The 20,002-nt window shown below is 41.0% G+C and overlaps 1 protein-coding gene across 7 annotated transcripts in view; it reads right to left on the bottom strand.

The window, feature by feature from the left end:
• LOC130284828 (glucose-1-phosphate thymidylyltransferase-like) overlaps nucleotides 1-20,002 on the bottom strand; it is a 548,309-nt gene that overhangs the window by 207,284 nt on the left and 321,023 nt on the right. For all 7 annotated transcript variants that reach the window (XM_056535667.1, XM_056535670.1, XM_056535671.1 and 4 more), the window contains one exon: nucleotides 8,385-8,500. In XM_056535667.1, coding sequence (XP_056391642.1) covers nucleotides 8,385-8,500 — 116 coding nt within the window. The remainder of the gene's footprint in view (nucleotides 1-8,384; nucleotides 8,501-20,002) is intronic.

Below are 20,002 nucleotides of genomic sequence, written 5' to 3'. Positions count from 1 at the left end.
GCTAATATGGGTAAAGTTTGTGGTGAAGGAACTGAGGTTTATGAACCTTGTCTGTTACAACATGAAAGTAACATATGTAAGTTCTACAGAACTCCGGTCACTGTGGGAAACCATTTTATTGAGGTAGGTCCTCGACAAGTGTGTTTGGTCAGTAATGATAATGAAACTCTCATCCCCCTTAATCTTACTGCTCCCTTCTCAGGGTGTATATCAGGTGTTCATGTATTATATTGGGAAAATTAGACTTTCTTGTTTGAAGATGATATACGCTTGTTTATACTCGGAAACATAACTCTTCCCTCCTTTACTGAATTACCTACATATATCTACGACTTATCTAAATTGCATCATTTGTTAAAAGATGCCGAACATGTAAGAAAACACATAAATAAATATAATCATACCTTACAGGACAGCTTAGTGTCTGCCTATATGGACAAAGATCAGGTTCTAGGATTAGCTTCATCTATTAAGGAGGAAACAGCTCACCATTGGTACGACATATTTAGTGGGTGGTTGCCGACGGCTACTAAAATCAGCCATTTCCTGTTTGGTCCCCTGACTATATTATTCTTGTTTTTTGTCCTCTTGTGTTTTATTAATATATGGGTTTATTGAAGGATTAAACATCAAGTAAAACGGTTACCCCTGTATTTCAAATGATGCTTTCAATTGTTTCTTTATATTTCAGAAGCTAAAGGAAAATGGAACAGTGGTGGGAATCCGGTGAAGCACCGAAGCATGTAATCGAAAGTCCGGCAGACGGCAGTATAGAGCTTCTGAAGTACCTTCAATATCAACACTGCTGCCATTTTCCTAGCTTCAAAATGGGGGAATTGTGAGAGAATAATAATGAAAAATTGGTTTAAGCGGCCATGTTGTCCATTTTCAACCATATTTGAACTATATATTACCTCTCAGAGAGACTATGGTCCTAGAGGCAACCAAGGAATTCCTGGAGACTTTTCTATACCCATAAGAGGGCCTCAACCCATAACAAGGGCCCCTTTCTATAGGAATCGAGAGAGGCCCCACTGTGCACATCTTGTATTAATTAAGTATTGTATCATGTATATGACATCACCTTACTTGTTTTTTCTACTTGTACCATATATAAGGGGGTCCTGCCCCCACCTCAATAGAACTGATTTTGAACACACAGTGTCTGTCAGTCATTTCTCAGAGCTCGTAATATATATATTAATTAGAAACTCTATGACATCGCATTAAGTCCCTTTGACGACTTCCCTAACACTCCCGCAACCCGCTACGCCCCTCTTCCGGAGGACGTGAGCGGGTTCGGGAAAAAATGTAATTTTAAATGCTCAGTCCACTTTTCCAAAGTTCTTCCAAATGCCAGGGGAGTGTAAATGCTCACTGCACCCCTTATTACCTTCCGTGAGGGGTGTACTTTCCAAAATGTGATCACATTCTGCTTTCCGCTGTTCTGGCACAATGGGGGCTTTGTAAACATGCAAATTCTCTCTCCAAAAGCTCAATGTCGCTCCTTCTCTTCTGAACCCTGAAGTGCGCCTGCAGAGCACTTTACAAGCACATATGGGGAATTTCCATACTCAGAAGAAATGGGGTTACAAATTTTGGGGGGCTTTTTCCCCGATCACCCCTTGTGAAAATAAAAAAAACAGCATTTTAGTGTTAAAAATCAAATTTTCACGTCCAACTTTAACGAAAAGTCGTCAAACACCTGGGAGGTGTTAAGGCTCACTTTAACCCTTGTCACTATTTGTAGTTTCCCCATATAGTGTGCCATGTGGATGTTTTTTTGCTGTTCTGGCACAATGAGGGCTTCCTAAATGCAACATGCCCCCAAAAAACCATGACAGCAAAATTTGTTCTCTAAAATCCCAAAGTTGCTCCTTCCCTCCTGAGTCATGTTGTGCACCGGCAGAGCATTTTACATCCACATATGAGGTATTGCCAAACTCAAAAGAAATTGGGTTACAATTTTTTTTTTTTTTTTTTTTTTTGGGGGGGGGGGGGAGATTTTTCTCCTTCGCCTGGGGCTACAAGAACATATTAGTGTAAAATATTTAGATTTTGAGTTTTCTCGTGAGTTTTCTTTCAGGGCTGCAGTTTTCATAATGGGGTCCATTATGGGGGATTTCTTACAGAAAGTCCCTCAAATCCACTTTAAACTGAACTGGTTCCCGAAAAATTAAGATTTTGAGTTTTCCATGAAAATTTGGAAAGAAAATAATTGCTGCTTTACTTTTGAAAAAGTCAACTTTATGATGGAAACATAAGGTATACATATTGTATATGTGAATCAATATATCATTTATTTGGTATGTCTATTTTCCTTACAAGCAGAAAGTTTCAAAGTTAGAAAAATGCAATATTTTCAAATTTTTCATGACAATTTAGAATTTTTCACCAACCAATGATGCAAGTATCGACAAAAATTTACCACTAACAAAGTAAAATATGTCATGAAAAAAACAATCTCAGAATCAGTATAAGTAAGCATCCCAGAGTTATTAAAGCACAAAGTGACAGAGGTCAAAATTGCAAAAAATGCTCTCGTCTTTCAAAATGGGCTCCATCCCTAATGTGGGGGGATGTGGGGGGCCGGGTAAAGGTATGCATAAGAGATGTGTGCATGTGTGATAGATACATGTAGTATGTATGTGTGTATGAAATGTATGTATGATAGATGTGTGCATGTATGACAGATGTATGTATGATGTGTGTATGTGTGATAGATGTGTGCATGTATGATGTAAATATGATAGATGTGTGCATTTATATATTATAGATGTATGCATGTATGTATAATAGATGTGCATGATGAGGGGTCTGGAAAAGGAAGTGGACAGAGGGGTCTGGAGGAGGGGTATTGAGGGGTCCAGAGGACAAAAACAGAGGTATCTGGTGGAGAACAGAGGGGTCTGAAAGAGGACAGTGAAGGGGTGGGATTCAGCCAAACTGAGAAGAAAGTGTGTGGCAATATTATTATTATTACTGACTGGCCCACCAGTGTCAGCAGTGTGCTCTACTGACCTGTCACACCAGGTACCATATCTATATGTGACTGCCAGTCATATTTCTGTATGACTAAAATCACCCCAATCGTGCTATACCGGTGCTACATGTATCAGTCATAGTAGTAGTATGGCATGTATAGCATGATGAAGGTGATAGTAGTAATGGTGTGACTGATACATATTGCACTAGTATAGTGTAATGGGGTGATATCACCCCCATCATGCTATACCAGGGCTATACGTGTCAGACATACTACTAACTACTGCCACCCCCATCATACTATACTAGTGCTTTATGAGTCCGTCATACTAATACTATCACCCCATCATTTTATACTAGGGCTGTTTTTCAGTTATACTACTACTATCACCCCTATTATGCTATACCAATGCTATATGTTCGTTATACTACTACTGTCACACCCATAATAGTATATTATAACCACTATCTACTTCTACTTGAAGCAGCTTATTCTTGCAACTGGAGGTCAGTAGGTATGCTGGGGCAAAATTTTAATGGCAGTAATGGTGCAACAGCTTTCGTAGCTGCAGACAGAAGAAGATTGGAGCTGCAATGAGACGTCATATGACATCACATAATGTCACACTGTGTGACCTGCAGAAATCAAAGGAATTCCTGGCCTCTCATTTTTGCTGGCTCCTAGATTAAAGACAAATTTGTGAAGCCCTGCTGGGTTTTATATATATATATATATATATATATATATATATATTTTTTTTTTTTTTTTTTGTGGTGGTAATGATGGGTGGTTGTTGTCAGTCTGTCAGTATTGGAGCTCCTCCTAAATTCTGATAACATTATTGCTCTTAGAAGGATAGGGTATATCAAGGGGATCAGTGGGGTCTGACCCCTGGGGTACTCACAGAACACCAAAATAGAGGAGTAATGTCCTTAGAAATTAAGAGAGTGGACCAGCGCTCTATGCATCCTCTATGGAGCGGCACTGCTCTATAAGCCATGAATGGAGTGTTGGTCATATATGTGCAGTGTTTTGTGTACAGTAGTGGGAGAAGGGCTGGGTGTGGTTAGGAGCGTGTCTGAGGGTGTGATTAGGGGCATGGCAGGGCTATGGGCTCTAGCCCCCGGTCTTTTGGAGACCTAGCAACGCCCCTGCTTCCTACATTGTTTATAATTAAGAAACAGGGAAACAAGGTGTACATGCCTTATACCAATTCAAATAGTCAATTGACAAAAAAAATTCAGATTTACTAAGCTAACCATTAAGCTAACAGATTTATTAAGCTAACAATCATATTAGATAGCTGTAGACCAAATCTTTGGTTGGCCAACAACAATTCCTTTTAACCTTCAAGCTTCATACAGATGCAAACTTAGCCCAGCTGCGAGTGCATGTGTTCTCAGAGGGGAGTAAGTTTCTGCCAGACACCTCTGGCAGCAGCTTATTTCCTTTACTAACAAAGGCATCACGCAAGTTGAAATCCAACAGCCATATCCTTATTTTTCTTGACATCTCAGTTGACATTAAAGGTAACCTGTCACCAGGTTCTACCTTATATAACTGTCAGCAACACTTTCTACATCATACAATGATGTTTCCTGAGAAACACAAAGAAATAGATCAGCTCACCAAAGTCCATATGTGTCAAGCATCAGATAACAGTTCCGGAGCACGGAAGCAGGGAGCCGCCACTCCCCGTAGCACTGAGAAAAGGAATAGAGGATAGGGTCCGGCTCCTGGGTAGAAGTATCCAATAAAGCTTAACCTTTAATGGCAAATATTAAAACATGGAAGTTCGCCACTGAGTGGCAAGTGACATGTCACTTTATAAAAGGGGTAAAACGCCGACGCGTTTCGAGCAGTTGCTCTTAGTCATGGCGTTGGTACCTTGTCACACGGGGGTTTAAATACCCACTGGCATATGGTCGGTCCCACCGTGGATACAAACTCCCCGCCTCCGTCAAACAGGATGTGACGTGGCATATGGAAGGTAGCCGAAAAAAAGGTGCGGCCAGGTTGAGTCTAATCAAGGCATAAAAGATGGCTGATTAACCCATAAGTAACCTGTTTGTTATATGAGTATTTTTATAATGATGTTCATAGATATATACAAACAGTACAATACTATATACACAATAGCATCCCGTGGAACATACACGAGAAACTGTGCAAGTTCCAACTAATACAAGATGTCATAACAAAATCAACATAGGGAGAACCCCAAACACAATCAGAAATACTACATAAAGGTGGAATAACAAATAAAACGCATATTGTGAACCCCAACCTATGTATGCAAAAACCGCAGATGGGCATATTGGTATAAATGTAAATTTATCCTATAGCAGAACATAACGCTGAATAGTAAGAAAAAATACTGAGTTAGGCAGGTAGAATGCTTCAAAATCTAATGTGGAACAAAAATAAACCATATAGTAGTCCAACAACAAAAATAGAAAATAGAAAATATGTGTACAAAGCCACAGATGGAAACAATACTGAGACTGCCATGAAATCATGTTCCCAGACACGTCACAGGTCTATACATAATATAGTATCTAGACTCACGGGAACCTGTGGATAGACATGTAACCCACAAACAATTAATAATGGCACAGGTCACATGAAAACCCCAGATATGACTTAACATGGTATTAGAAATATCGCATATCTGCTGTCGGGAAAAGTCAGGAAAACCCCATATACATTATAAAGGGGTGGCCAGTCCCAATGAAAGTTGCAGGTTCAGTTGACATTAAAGGTAACCTGTACCAGGTTCTACCTTTTATAACTGTCAGCAACACTTTCTACATCATACAATGATGTTTCCTACCATGCTAATGAGAGCTAAGTAATCATATGGGGGGTGCAGCATTGCTAAGTAGTTACCGTACAACCTGGCTGTAATCACACCTATGGCAAGGAAGACATACGAGCATAGTAGAAAACATTATTGTATTATGTAGAACGCGTCGCCAAAAATTATAAAGGAGAAAACCTGGTGACAGGTTTCCTTTAATGTAATGTGTATGGTCACTTCTAGAGTATAAAAAAGTGATCAAGTCCAACCCCCTTCCCTAGATACCAAACAATGGGAGTAGAAATGCATAAAGAACCTTAGGCTATGATCAAATCTTTAATGTATGTTTAGAGAAGTTTTTTTTTTATTATTTAGCCCCCTCCCCGGTTATACAGATTGCCCCCTACAGGTAGTTTGGACCCTGTAAGTAGGATCAATGGCATTTACTACAAGCCATGATTACAAACTCTCATGATTCCTTGTATGTGTGAGGTCACTTTTCTTGCTCCCATACATCAGCCACCCCACCCTTTGAAACACACTTGTGATTCCTTCCATGCAATAGACCAGTGTTTTCTGACCTGGTGCCTCCATCCTTTGCAAAGCAACAATTCTTGCAGAAAGATCTCCCACCTACCCAGCGGTTGGTCCCCCCATTGAAGCAAAGGCAGGCTCCCTCTGAACACCTGACTAGTGATGTAATGTCTCAGGCCACACTGCAACCTGGGAAAACCTGAGGCTGTTAAAAATAAACATTGGGGCAAAAAATCACAGAAGAATTGCAATACCACTATAAAAAAAAAAAAACAGGTACATACGCTATATTATGAACTACACTAACTTTACAGCCCCTTAAAGGGGTTATCCAGGAAAAAAACTTTTTTTTATATATCAACTGAAAGTTAAACAGATTTGTAAATTACTTCTATAAAAAAATCTTTATCCTTTCAGTACTTATGAGCTTCTAAAGTTTAGGTTGTTCTTTTCTGTCTAAGTAATCTCTGATGACACGTGTCTCGGGAACCGCCCAGTTTAGAAGAGGTTTGCTATGGGAATTTGCTTCTAAACTGGGCGTTTCCCGAGACACGTGTCATCAGAGATTACTTAGACAGAAAAGAACAACCTTAACTTCAGAAGTGGACATGTAATTTTATGCAACAACTCTTTCAAAAAGTAATCTAATGGTTAATTCCTGGGGGTATATATATCTGTTACCAGCCTTCTCTTGTTATGCCTGATGAAGCTGCGCATGCGCAGCGAAACGCGTTGCATTTAATAAATCCATTGATTTTATTTGGCTTCCTGATGGTTCCTCTCTGCGCCGGACGAACTCCTGAATTCATGGTCATTCTGTTTTGATTTTACTTCTACCCAGGAGGGCTGCAGTGGACCTTCATTTACATTTATTCTGCATTTTACCTTTACCTTGTGTGTGGGCGCACAACCAACTTTGGTAAGCGGCTTGGGAATTACCGTCCCCCACCCCCACTAACAAGATCTGCTGATCCCGCACATGAGGCGCCTTCCTCCCTCTCTCTAGATTTAACTTTCTGGAGGAAGTTAAAAAAAAATATATAATTTCCACCGGATTACCCCTTAAAGGGGTAATCCAGGAATAAAAAAACAGAGCTTATTTATTTCAAAAAGAGATCAGAGTCTGTCCCCAGGTTGTGTGTTGTATTAAAACCTGCCTCCATTCACTTCAATGAAACTGAGCTGCAGAACCACACCCAACCTGGAGACAGACAGGAAGTGGTTTTTGAAAGAAATGAGTTCTGTTTTTCTATTACTTCATAACTCATTTAAAAATGGCCACATTTTTTTTTATTTTTTTTTTATAAAACATGAAAAATCCTTCAAAGGGGTATTCCAGTATTATATTTTTTTTATTATTATCCTGGGGGCTCTGCAGCTCCCATTCGAACACCTTACAGTCCCCTACTCTTCATTGATCATTCCTGCTTCCAAGATTAGACATTTTAGTAGGACCTGCCCACCCAGCCAATCATTGGCCACAATGGTGTTTCATCTCAGGCAGGTTCTGCTTAGATGATTTGCAGCAGGAACAAGCAGTGTCCAGCAGGGGACAGAAAATGCTGGAACACCATCTGTGGAGAACTGGGTGGAAAAGGGAGAGTATCACTTATTGTTACCATACCCCCAGCAGAATAGAAAGGCCCCTATTTTTAAAATTTGTGGAAGAAAAACTGGAGAGATTTTGCCCATAGCAGCCAATCACAGCTCAGCTTTCAGTTTACCAGAGCTCATTAAGATAGACAAGTGTAGCTGTGATTGGTCATTGTGGGCAAAATCTCTCCAGTTTTTCCCTAACACATTTTGATAAATCATGAACAAAAAAATGTTATGATCCTGGAATACTCCCTTAAAACTTATTCCATGGGGACATTCTAGTTTTTCATATGGGTATAAAACCTTTTAGTATTTATTTATATAAGAACAGAATTTTGCAATAATAGGATGCACTGCATGCAAAATTACTTTATCATGAGAAAATGTTCACTATACTTTTATGCACTACATCTTAATCATATCCCACTAATTCCGAGGGGGGGTTGTTGAAATAATGAAGAGCTTTACCTTCATCCTTGCAGATGTATGATAACACCAAGTTTGCTTGATTGTTGTCTTGATATAAAGCCTTGTATTTTTTAAGAACATCTTGTAGATGAAAGTCTTCATAAAATAAAGTGTCTCTAAAATAATAAGAACAGTGTCATGCATTTCTACTCTAGTATAAATACATTTTCTGGATCCAGCTTACATTTATTGCATCACAGTAACTAACAATTTAATTTAACATCTGAGTCTTTGATTCATTCATTGTTATTTTGTTTAGAAGGTAAAATCTGCTGAAATCAATTACAATGGTACCACTTACTTATTAAATAAGTAGTTCAAGAAAACAACAATTTTCTTCGGGGCTTGGGGTGATGTAAAAATAATAAAAACATACCATACCCACCTCCTATGGTCCCCTGCCACAATAATGTTCCTGGTCCTCTGCTGATCTTACTAAACAGGACCTGCCCACTCAGTGGCCGCAGCAGTGTCCCGCCTCAGTCACTGATTGACAGAGCAGGCAGGTCCTGTGAAACCAGGATGACATGAAACAGAAACCAGCAGAGAACCGAGAGCATCGGTCGAGCAGCTGCGGGGGGACCAGAGGAGGAGAGTATAGAATAATTATCTATATACCCCTCCCCCACCCTGAAGAAAATATTTTTCTTGCTCAGAAAACCCCTTTGTTTATTCAAAACTTAATTTAAAAATGAAGGCTTCAATCATTATAAAGTGAAGTTTCATTGATAAGAATAGAAGTTGTTCAGCGCATTTTTTCCGTTTGCTATGGATTGCAGGGAGGCTTGCCCCTTTCCCATAGAAGAGTTGAAGGATATTCAGCATTCAGAGTTTTGTCTTTATAAAACACAGTGAAACCTAATTTAGATGGCTGTATGGTGTATGTGTTTTAGCATCCATATTACGACTGTAAATGAGGCCTAAGAATGAGTAATCTTCCAGTTCATCAAAAGGTTATCTGGATTGCAATACTTAATGTAGCATCATCAGGCATAACAGAAGTCAATTATGAACAGAGTTGTCCATGCTATTTTATTTTAAAGTGTTATAAACACCATGTGCCACTTCACTTCTGTGAAGAAGTCTGGGCATTTCTTGTAAGTATAGTCCTTCTCATGCATGACATTCATTCTGAAACATGGTTGCTAATTGAGGGGCACGTTTTTATATATCTCACCATCAACAGTCATGTCTAGTATGGCACTGTGCGGTGAATAGAAAAGAGAGTACTAACAAGTGCCTTTTTGAGAAAGGAAAAGGCACCAAACTTTTAACAACTGTATATTAGTGACACATAATGTTATACCTAAAACACCTGTAAAAAAAAAAACATAAAACATAACGTGCACATACAACCCTTTAAAAAGCCTAAACACTGTCTTATATCTCATAGTATATATACATTCTGAGAAAGAAAAATATCAGATTGCTGCAAAAACTCTGCATACTGTTATATTTCTACAGATATGTAAATAATTACAGGTGTGGTCTGTTTAGACACTGGGTCTTGCCATAAGAGGGCATAAAATTGGTTCCCCCACTGTCCTTTAAAAAGCCTACTTCTGGGTAGTATATCTCTTGGTGAGAAATTGCTGACTGCTAAACAGGCCTCTACAATGCAGTTAAGGACATTTTGTCAAGTTGACAGACTTTGAGAAGGCATGCATCATTGGACTGAGTAAAGCAGGATGGTCATTTTGACGAACTGAAAAGCCATTCTGACCAAGCTTTTAGGAGGTGTTGGAAGCATGTGCATATGGTGAACAGATTTCAGACTTGACACACTACTCCAACTGCTGGTGTAATTATTTGGGAAGCCATTGCATACAACAGTCGGCCACTAGTGTTGAGCGCAATTATTCGAATTGCGCATTTTTACCGCGAATATCGGCACTTCACGATTTCGCGAATATTTAGAATATAGCTAAATATATTCATTATGAGGAATATTCTTTTTTTTCCCCCTGTACACATCACAATGATAAAAAGTGATCATCCCTCCCTGCTTCCAGCTTGTGGTCCAAAAGAAGGCTCCAATATTATTTATTGTGTGAGTCAGTGTGGACCGCAAATATTTTGTATATGCGAAAATTTGCAAATATCAGCCCTTCCAGAGGACACTGATCTAGGGATTATCGGTTTGGCCGATATTATCGTCCGATATTCACTATTTTGGACATTATCGGTATCGGTAATTATCTTGCCGATAATGCCCCCCCAGCCAGAGACCACCGCCGTCGCCGCCCCATTGCCTCCCCCATCCCCGGTTTTATAATTACCTGTTCCTGGGGTCTGCGCTACTTCTGGCTGCTGCTGCGTCCTGCGCGCTGCACAGCGCAATGACGAGTGACGTCCTGAACGCCCCGTCACCATCAGTGCGCACAGTGACTGCTCAGGACGCCGCCAGAGCCAGAAGTAGCGCAGGGGATGGGGGAGGCAATGGGGCAGTGGCGATGGTTGGACTAGGGAGGACCCCAGGACAGGCAGGGGGAGAGAAGCGGGAGGCGGCGGCGGCGGTCTCTGGCCCCGCAAAAGCCGCTGCAGTTCATTGATTTAAAGCACCAGCTTTAAATCATTGATCTGCAGTGGCTTCTGCGGGGCAGGGTGAGGGGAGATAGCAGATAACTTATACCGGAATATCGGTATAAGTTATCAGCTATTGGCCTGAAAGGTCACAGATTATCGGTATCTGTATTGGCCCTAAAAAATCGATATCGGTCGATCCCTACACTGATCCCTCCCTTCTTTTAGCTTGTGGGCCAATGAGAAGGATGCAAATACAGTTGTCAGAGGTTAGTAACATCCCTAGCAACTAATAGGAAAGTAGTTAGTTGAAAGATATAATCGTGAATGAGCACTTTACGAATTTCATCACGAATTTTGCATGGGAAAAAAAATGAACTTATATGCAAAATTCGCGAATATAGGACGAATATTCATCCATATATTCGCGAAGTATGGCGAATTCGAATATGGCCTGTGCCACTCATCACTATCGGTCACCTCTAGTAGTGATATGAGGGACACTAAAAGCTGAGTGATTCAGTCACGTGTTGCCTCTCATGGCAGGGCTTCTAACTGTCGTTTTTGAGCAGGATAATGCTCACACACACACACAGCAAGGATTTCCCAGGAATGTCCCAGGATTGCAACATTTCCTTGGCCTGCCTGGTCACCAGATTTATTGCTAGTTGAGCATTTATGGGACCAGTTGGTACATCAGCTTTGTCAACCAGTGTGCAGGATCTATAGCCCAGCTGCAACATCTGTGGGCAAATCTGCCACAGGAGATCATATGAAACCTCTATGCCTTCATGCCCACCTCATAGCCAACAACTTATATCCAGACTAATGGTGGCCCAAAAAGGTACTACAGAATTTTTGTACTCCTCATCATCAAATGCACAGTTTTCCCCTGAAAAACTTTCAATCACTCAAGCACATATATCTTGATAAAATTCACAAATACAAAGTTATAATTGCTTTGAAAGTAACCCTTGTTCTATTATTGTATCTTCATTGACAAAGATGCATAAAGTTGGCACTATATATGATATTGTTTATCAACCAATTAGTTTCTCTTTATCACACTTATTCCATTCATTCATACTCTTACCCCTTTGTTTCCTAAATACTATTTTACTATATTCTCATATTTTCTGCACTTATGCATATTTTCTTTCCTATCCTGAGATTCTATTACTCTTTTCTGTCAACACAATGTTATTAGTATAACCTATAGATCACCGAAGTGAACCAAAGATACCCTATTTCCCATATAAAATTAAACCTTTATTAATTTATATTAAACACACCAAAATCAAAAGATTAAAATTCCAGTGCAATTTATTCCATAAACCTAATTAAAATTCCACATATAATAGTGCCAGGCTGGCCACTCAGATCTGATGTTACTATTCCCCATATGCACCTGCAGTGTGCAGAATGGGTTAAGGAGTGATCACTGTATTAAAATCATTACTCGGCCCCCCTCGTCATGTTTCACTGCTGTACGCAGCTTTGTCAAGAGGACAGCAGGCACTGAGAGCAAAAACGCAGAACAGGGGGTTTTAAAACCTCCCTTCATGACAACATCCTGTGGTTAATGGAAAATTCCTAATATCTAATAGGTTGCCAAGATGTGCGGACCAATCCGCATCCCATCAATCATACTGACAGAGGGATGCGCCTATGGATATCGCCGAGATTCCAACGAAATCAGATATACCAAGGAGGAATGCTCCGTGATTGGTAAGCCTATTCCCGTGACGTGTATGCTCGAAAACGTCTACGCCGACACTTAGATTTCTATGGTCCTTCGGGCTTTGCTGCGTGATAATCCCTGCGCTAACACTTAGATATCTTAAAGGGCTGTCACTACTCCGTCGGAGTTAGCCAGGTTCGTGCTGCGCAAACACTTAGAGACGGCAGTGCGCACCACGGACTTGGTTAGCTCCGACAGAGCAGTGACAGCCTAAGTGTTAGCGCAGGGGTTATAGCGCAGCACAGCCCGAAGGAGCATAGAACTCTAAGTGTCGGCACAGACGTTTTTGCGCAGACACGTCACGGGAATAGGCTTACCAATCACGGAGCATTCCTCCTAGGTATATCTGGATTCGTTGGAATCTCGGCGATATCCATAGGCGCATCCAGCTGTCAGTATGATTGATGGGATGCGGATTGGTCCGCACATCTTGGCAACCTATTAGATCTTCGGAATTTTCCATTTCCCACAGGATGTTGTCATGAAGAGAGGTTTTAAAACACCCTGTTCGGCGTTATTGCTCTCAGTGCCCGCTGGCCTCTTGACAAAACTGCGTTCAGCAGCGAAACATGTCGAGGGGGGTCGAGTAATGATTTAAATACAGGGGAATAGTAACATCAGATCTGAGTGGCCAGCCTGGCACTATTATATGTGGAATTCTAATTACGTTTATGGAGTAAATTGCTTTTGATTTTGGTGTGTTTAATATAAATTAATAAAGGTTTAATTTTATATGGGAAATAGGGTATCTTTGGATCACTTCGGTGATCTATAGGTTATAATTTTGATTATACCCGCCATATATTGGTCTCTTGAGTATTGAGTCACAATGTTATTAATGCCCTCCTTCTTCTGTCTATGGGTCCAGGACTGCACACTGGAGCTTTGAAACGCATTTGCGCTCCAGTGACGCGCATTTTCCGACTCCCCCACTCTGAGCGCAGCGCAGGTGACGTCACAGCAGCCTCATTTTCAGCTCCGGCCGGACTCATAGCCACGCTACTTTCAGTTTTCCACAGACCTCTCTAGTGACTTCGGTCACTGCACATCCTGCTCTGCAGCACGGCACTTGGCCATTTTTCTCCTTAAAGGGGTACTCCGGTGGAAAACTTTTTTTATCCATTGGTGCCAGAAAGTTAAACAGATTTGTAAATTACTTCTATTAAAAAATCTTAATCCTTCCAGTACTTCTTAGCTGCTGAATACTATAGAGGAAATTCTTTTCTTTTTGGAACACAGAGCTCTCTGCTGACATCATGACCACAAAGCTCTCTGCTGACACCTCTGTCCATTTTAAGAACTATCCAGAGTAGGAGGAAATCCCCATAGACAGTTCCTAAAATGGACAGAGATGTCAGCAGAGAGCACTGTGGTCAGACAGAAAAGAAATTTGAAAAGAACTTCCTCTGTAGTATTCAGCAGCTAATAAGTACTGGAAGGATTAGGATTTTTTAATAGAAGTAATATACAAATCTCAGATCTTGAAGCAAAGAGGAATGGTAGAAAAAGTCGGCAGACTCACCAAAGACTTCTTTTCCAGGGTAATTTCTTTATTTCATACTCACATATAAAAGGTAGATACAAAAGGTGGGAGAGGGATCGCAGTGGGGGGTATTCACTGTCTGGCGACAGACTCTGTTTCGCTCGGTGCTCGAGCTTCTTCTGGCCAGAAGAAGCTCGAGCACCGAGCGAAACAGAGTCTGTCGCCAGACAGTGAATACCCCCCACTGCGATCCCTCTCCCACCTTTTGTATCTACCTTTTATATGTGAGTATGAAATAAAGAAATTACCCTGGAAAAGAAGTCTTTGGTGAGTCTGCCGACTTTTTCTACCATTCCTCTTTGCTTCAAGATCTGTGATTTACTACTCATAGTCAGAGCACCACCAACACTTCGGGGAATACTCCTACACGTCCCATAGTCCAATTACGTGAGAATATCAGCAGCAGTGCCGGACATTACACTCTTTATCTAAATAATATACAAATCTGTTTAACTTTCTGGCACCAGTTGATTAAAAAAATTTAAGTTTTCCATCGGAGTACCCCTTTAATCTCCCCTCCGCAACAGTCCTGGTAAGTAAGATACATTTGTTATCTTGTACCTTATGCTTGTGCAATGCCCTACTGCACTCTTCACTGGTTTGAATCCTTGACACTCTTTCCTCACAGTGTGTTATTGACTTAACAAACATGTGAACCACCAATCAGTCCTTATATGAGTTAATATGGATATAATATGCTACTTTTTCATTTATGTTCTTCTTCCTCAATCGGAATACTAGCTGGGATGATGCTCCTCCTTTGTAATGTTTTAACATTATGTTGCTGCTATTTTTACTAATTATCTGGTGTATGACTGAACCGTCAGTTCCTATATATTGCTCCAGATATAAATGCTCAATATACCCCATGATAGAATTTTTCAGACATCCATTTATGAGCATATCACCATAATTCCTTGCATGTTACTCCCTATATCTATTGTATCTATTATATGAATATGATGTAAATATGTATTATTACCACTATGTATATACTTTCTATATACCACTTTATATACAGATGCTTATCTTGACATCCATGCCATGATTTCTGATTTTCTGTATTTTTTCCATTTTGTTTAGTATTATTCTGAGGAAGGTCCGGAAAGGACGGAAACTTCAATATTTTGTGATGTTCTGGACTGTCAAAATAAATATCTTCTGACTCACCAGCATATGAGTGCCAAGTTTGTAATATATTCAATCTTAGTGACTGTAACTGGAGCCATTAACAGTCTCTCGTCTATTAGGCTGGGTTTCCACTTGCCAGTTTTTTGGGCCATACTTATACTTCGCAGCTTATACATTGCTTTCCTGCTGGATCTACTTCTGGCTTCTGACAACTGAAGTGGCAGTTTTCCAAAAATACGCCAAGTGGAAATCCAGCCTAAGTGCTTTGTGAGTTTTAATCACAGCTTTTATGCATGCCATGCTCTCCACCAGTCTTATTGCTGTTGGGTGACTTTATGCCACTCCTGGCACAATAATTCAAGGATTCAGCTTTGTTTTTATGGCATGTTACCATCCACTTTAATATTTTGGTTATTTTTCATTTTACATCTGACATTAGCCACACAAAGGGTATTGTACCTTAACCCCTTAGGGCACATTTTGGCCTTAACCCCTTAAGGACTCAGCCCTTTTTCACCTTAAGGACTGAGCCCTTTTTCGCAATTATGACCACCGTCACTTTACGAACTAATAACGCGAAAACGCTTTTACCGAATATTCTGATGCTGAGAAAGTTTTTTCGTGACATATTCTACTTTATTTTGGTGGTAAATTTTCAGCGTTAATTGCATCCTTTTATGGTGAAAAATCACAAAATTTCATGAAAATTTTGAAAATTTTGCATTTTTCTAACTTTGAAGCTCTCTAATTGTAAGGAAAATGGATATTCCAAATACATTTTATTTTTCTTCACAAACACAATATGTCCACTTTATGTTGGCATCATAAAATGGACATATTTTAGCTTTTTGAAAAAATTAGAGGGCTTCAAAGTAGAGCAGCAATTTTCAAAAATGTCATGAAAATTGCTAAATCTGAAGGGACAGATGTTACAGAACTACAACTCCCAGCATGCATGGGCAGTCGAGGCATGCTGAGAGTTGTAGTTTGGCAACATCTGGAGGGCTACTGTTTGGGCACCACTGTAACAGTGGTCTCCAAACTGTGACCCTCCAGATGTTGCAAAACTACAACTCCCAGCATGCCCAGACAGCCTTTGGCTGTCGGGGCATGCTGGGAGTTGCAGTTTGGCCCCCCTAGTGGTTGCCACAGTAAAGATTGATTTACTTTCACTTTCAATCCCCCCTCCCCCCCACTGTGGATTCCCTACCTGACCAGGATCCAGCAGATGGCATCTTCTCCTGCAGGTACGGTCTCCATCTTCTTCCCAGAGCCCCTCGACATCCAGGGGCGGGCAGAACGGGGGGTTGCCATGGCAACCCCCTGTCCTGCGCTGCCATTGGTCAGAACTCCGTTCTGAGTAATGGCCGGGGATGGGAGTAGATCGCAGCTTTGCGACCTCACTCCGATCCTTTAGGCTGATCAGGGCTGTCGCTGACAACTCCGATCAGCCCTATTTTCCGGGTGATCAGGTCACCAGAGACCCGATCATCCCGGAATTGGAGAAAATCGCATGTCTGAATTGACATGCGATTTTCTCTGATCGCCGACATGGGGGGGGGGGGGGGGGGGGGGGGGTCTCAGGGACCCCCCTGGACGATGTGCCAGGGTGCCTGCTGAATGATTTCAGCAGGCATCCGGCTCCGGTCCCCAACCGGCTAGCGGTGGGGACCGGATTTCCCACGGGCGTATGGATACGCCCTCAGTTCTTAAGGACTCGGAATGCAGGGCGTATCCATACGCCCTGTGTCCTGAAGAGGTTAAAGAGGTTTTTTAATTAACTGGTGCCAGAACGTTAAACGGATTTGTACATTATTTATATTTAAACATCTTAATCCTTCCAGTACTTATCAGCTGCTGTATACACTAGAGGAAGTTATTTTTCTTTTTAAATTTCTTTTCTGTCTGATCACAGTGGTCTCTGCTAAATAAATTTAAAAAGAAAAGAACTTCCTCTAGTGTATACAGCAGCTGATAAGTACTGGAAGGATTAAGATTTTTAAATAGAAGTAATACACAAATCTGTTAAACAATCTGGCACCAGTTTAGCATTTTTATAATTTTTAAACTCTCTGCTTGTAAGGAAATTGCACATGCCAAATGAATTCTATATTGATTGATATGTTGGCATCATAATTTAGACATGTTTTTAAATTTTGAATGCTTCAACGTTTCGCAGCAATCACAAATATTTTCACGACCCGTTCAGTTTAAAGTGGATTTGAGGGGCCTTTCTGTAAGAAATCCCCCATAAATTACTCCATAATAGAAACTGCACCCCTCAAAGTATTCACAATGTCATTCAGAAACTTTGCTAACCCTTTAGGTGTTTCACAGAAATAGCAGCAAAGTGGAGGAGAAAACTCAAAATCTCCATTTTTTTACACTAACATGTTCTTGTAGCCCCATTTTTTTCATGCTTACAAGGGGTATAAGGAGAAAAATTGTGTGATTTTGTGCAAAATGCCGTAATGGTAGTGTAAGTATAGCCCTAAAGCTGTCCGGGCTGCAGACAGCCCATAGATAGCACTAATAGACTTACTATGGACCTTCTAGGACCTGCGATGAATCCTATAGGCTAGGACTCCTGATGATGTCATCGCAGGTCTTGGAAGATCCATAGTAAGCCTGTGGCGTGTGAATGGGCTATGTACAATGAATAAAAAGAAAGGTAATAAGGTAATAGGGGAAAGTATGGGGGGGGGGTATTAAATATTCAATTACAGCACATATTTGCTGTAACTAGTGTGGAACCGCTGACAGATATTGTGGGGGCTGAATTAAGATTTTAACCCCTTGAGGACACAGCTAATTCAGATTTTTGCCATAACCCTTCTATTTTTCCATCCACAGACCCATATGGTACTTGTTTTTTTGCACCATCTATTGTACAGTGGTCCCTCAACATACGATGGTAATTCGTTCCAAACGAGCCATCGTTTGTCGAATCCATTGTATGTTGAGGGATCCGTGCAATGTAAAGTATAGGAAGCTGTACTCACCAGTCCCCGCCGTTCCCGATGGTGTCCCCGCCGCTCCCGATGGTGACCCCGGGCCTCCGCTGGGCTCTCCTGGTCTTCTCCGGTCCTCCGCTGTCTTCCACAAGTCCTTACTGGGCCTACGTAGCGATGTCATTACGGCGCCGCGTACGCCGTTCCTATTGGATGACGGGACGGCGTGCGCAGCTTCGTATTGACGTCACCGGAGAGGGCCGAGAAGACACCGGAGGACCAGCGCTGGACCCGAAGGGCACCCCGGAGCATCGTGGAGGGGTAAGCAATACTTACCGCACCACACAGGGAACATTAAGCTGCTATCCGGCAGCAGCTTAAGCATTTTGCGCTGCCGGATAGCACTTAATGCGATGGCCCCGACATAAAAAAGCATTGTATGTCGATTTGATCATATTTCAGGGCCATCGTATGTCGGGGGGGTCACTGTACTTTGTATAACACCTTTCATTCTACCATAAAATGTACGGCGCAACAAAAAAAATATTTTGTGCGGAGATTGAAAAGAAAACCGCAATTTTGGAGGATTATTTTTCATGCAGTGCACTTTATGGTAAAACTGACAGGTTCTCTTTATTCTAAAGGTCCATACGTTGTAAATGATCCCCATATTATATTATTTTCTATTATTGTACTTCTAACCGCTTAAGGACGCAGGGCATGCCTGTAACCCCTGGTCCCATTTACCGGGTTTAAACCGTTCTCACCAGCCCGGTTGCTACGGGCAGCCAGGACCCACGGCTAATGCCGGGCACCGCCGATCGGGCCAATGCCTGGCATTAACCCTTTAGACGCCGCAATCAAAGTTGATCGCAGTGTCTAAAACGAAAGTAAAAGAATCCCGGCAGCTCAGCGGAGCTGATCGAGACTATCACAACAAAATCATGATGTCCCGATCAGCTGAGAGGACAATGGGAGGGTCTTCACCTGCCTTTCTGTCATCCGATCGGCGATCTACTGTTCCATGCCTTTCTGTCATCCGATCGGCGATCTACTCCTCCAGGCTAGAGCAGCAGAGTGCCGAGAACACTGATCAATGTTATGCTATGGCATAGCATTGATCAGTATTTCCAGGGGCTAAAAAAAAAACTAAAGGTATTAAAAGTTAATTATCCCCTTCCCTATTAAAAGTCTAAATAACCCCCTTTTCTCATTTTTTAAATAAAATAATGTAATAAAGAATAAAAATTGTCATAAGTGGTATCACCACGTGCATAAATGTCCGAACTATTAAAATATAAGGTTAGCTAAACCGCATGGCCAATGGCGTACACATAAAAAAAATACCAAGGTCCAAAGTTGTACATTTTTGGTCACTTCATATTCCATAAAAATATTAATAAAAAGTGATCAAAAAGTCCCATCAAAACAAAAATTATACAGATAAAAACTACAGAAAACGGCGCAAAAAATGAGCCCCAAATAGCCCTGTATGTGAAAAAATAAAAAGGTTATAGGGGTCAGAAGATGCCAATTTTAAACATACTAATTTTGGTGCATGTAGTTTATAATTTTTTAAAGTATTAAAATAAAATAAAAACCTTCTAAATTGGGTATTCTTGTAACCGTATTGATCTACAGAATAAAGATAAGCTGTCATTTCTACTGAAAAGTGCACTGCGTAGAAACAGGAGCCCCCAAAAGTTACAAAATGGCGTTTTTTTTATTT

This window comes from Hyla sarda, chromosome 8 (genome assembly GCF_029499605.1).
Source record: "Hyla sarda isolate aHylSar1 chromosome 8, aHylSar1.hap1, whole genome shotgun sequence".
Classification (NCBI taxonomy): domain Eukaryota; kingdom Metazoa; phylum Chordata; class Amphibia; order Anura; family Hylidae; genus Hyla; species Hyla sarda.
This window is presented reverse-complemented; position numbering and strand designations above follow the sequence as displayed.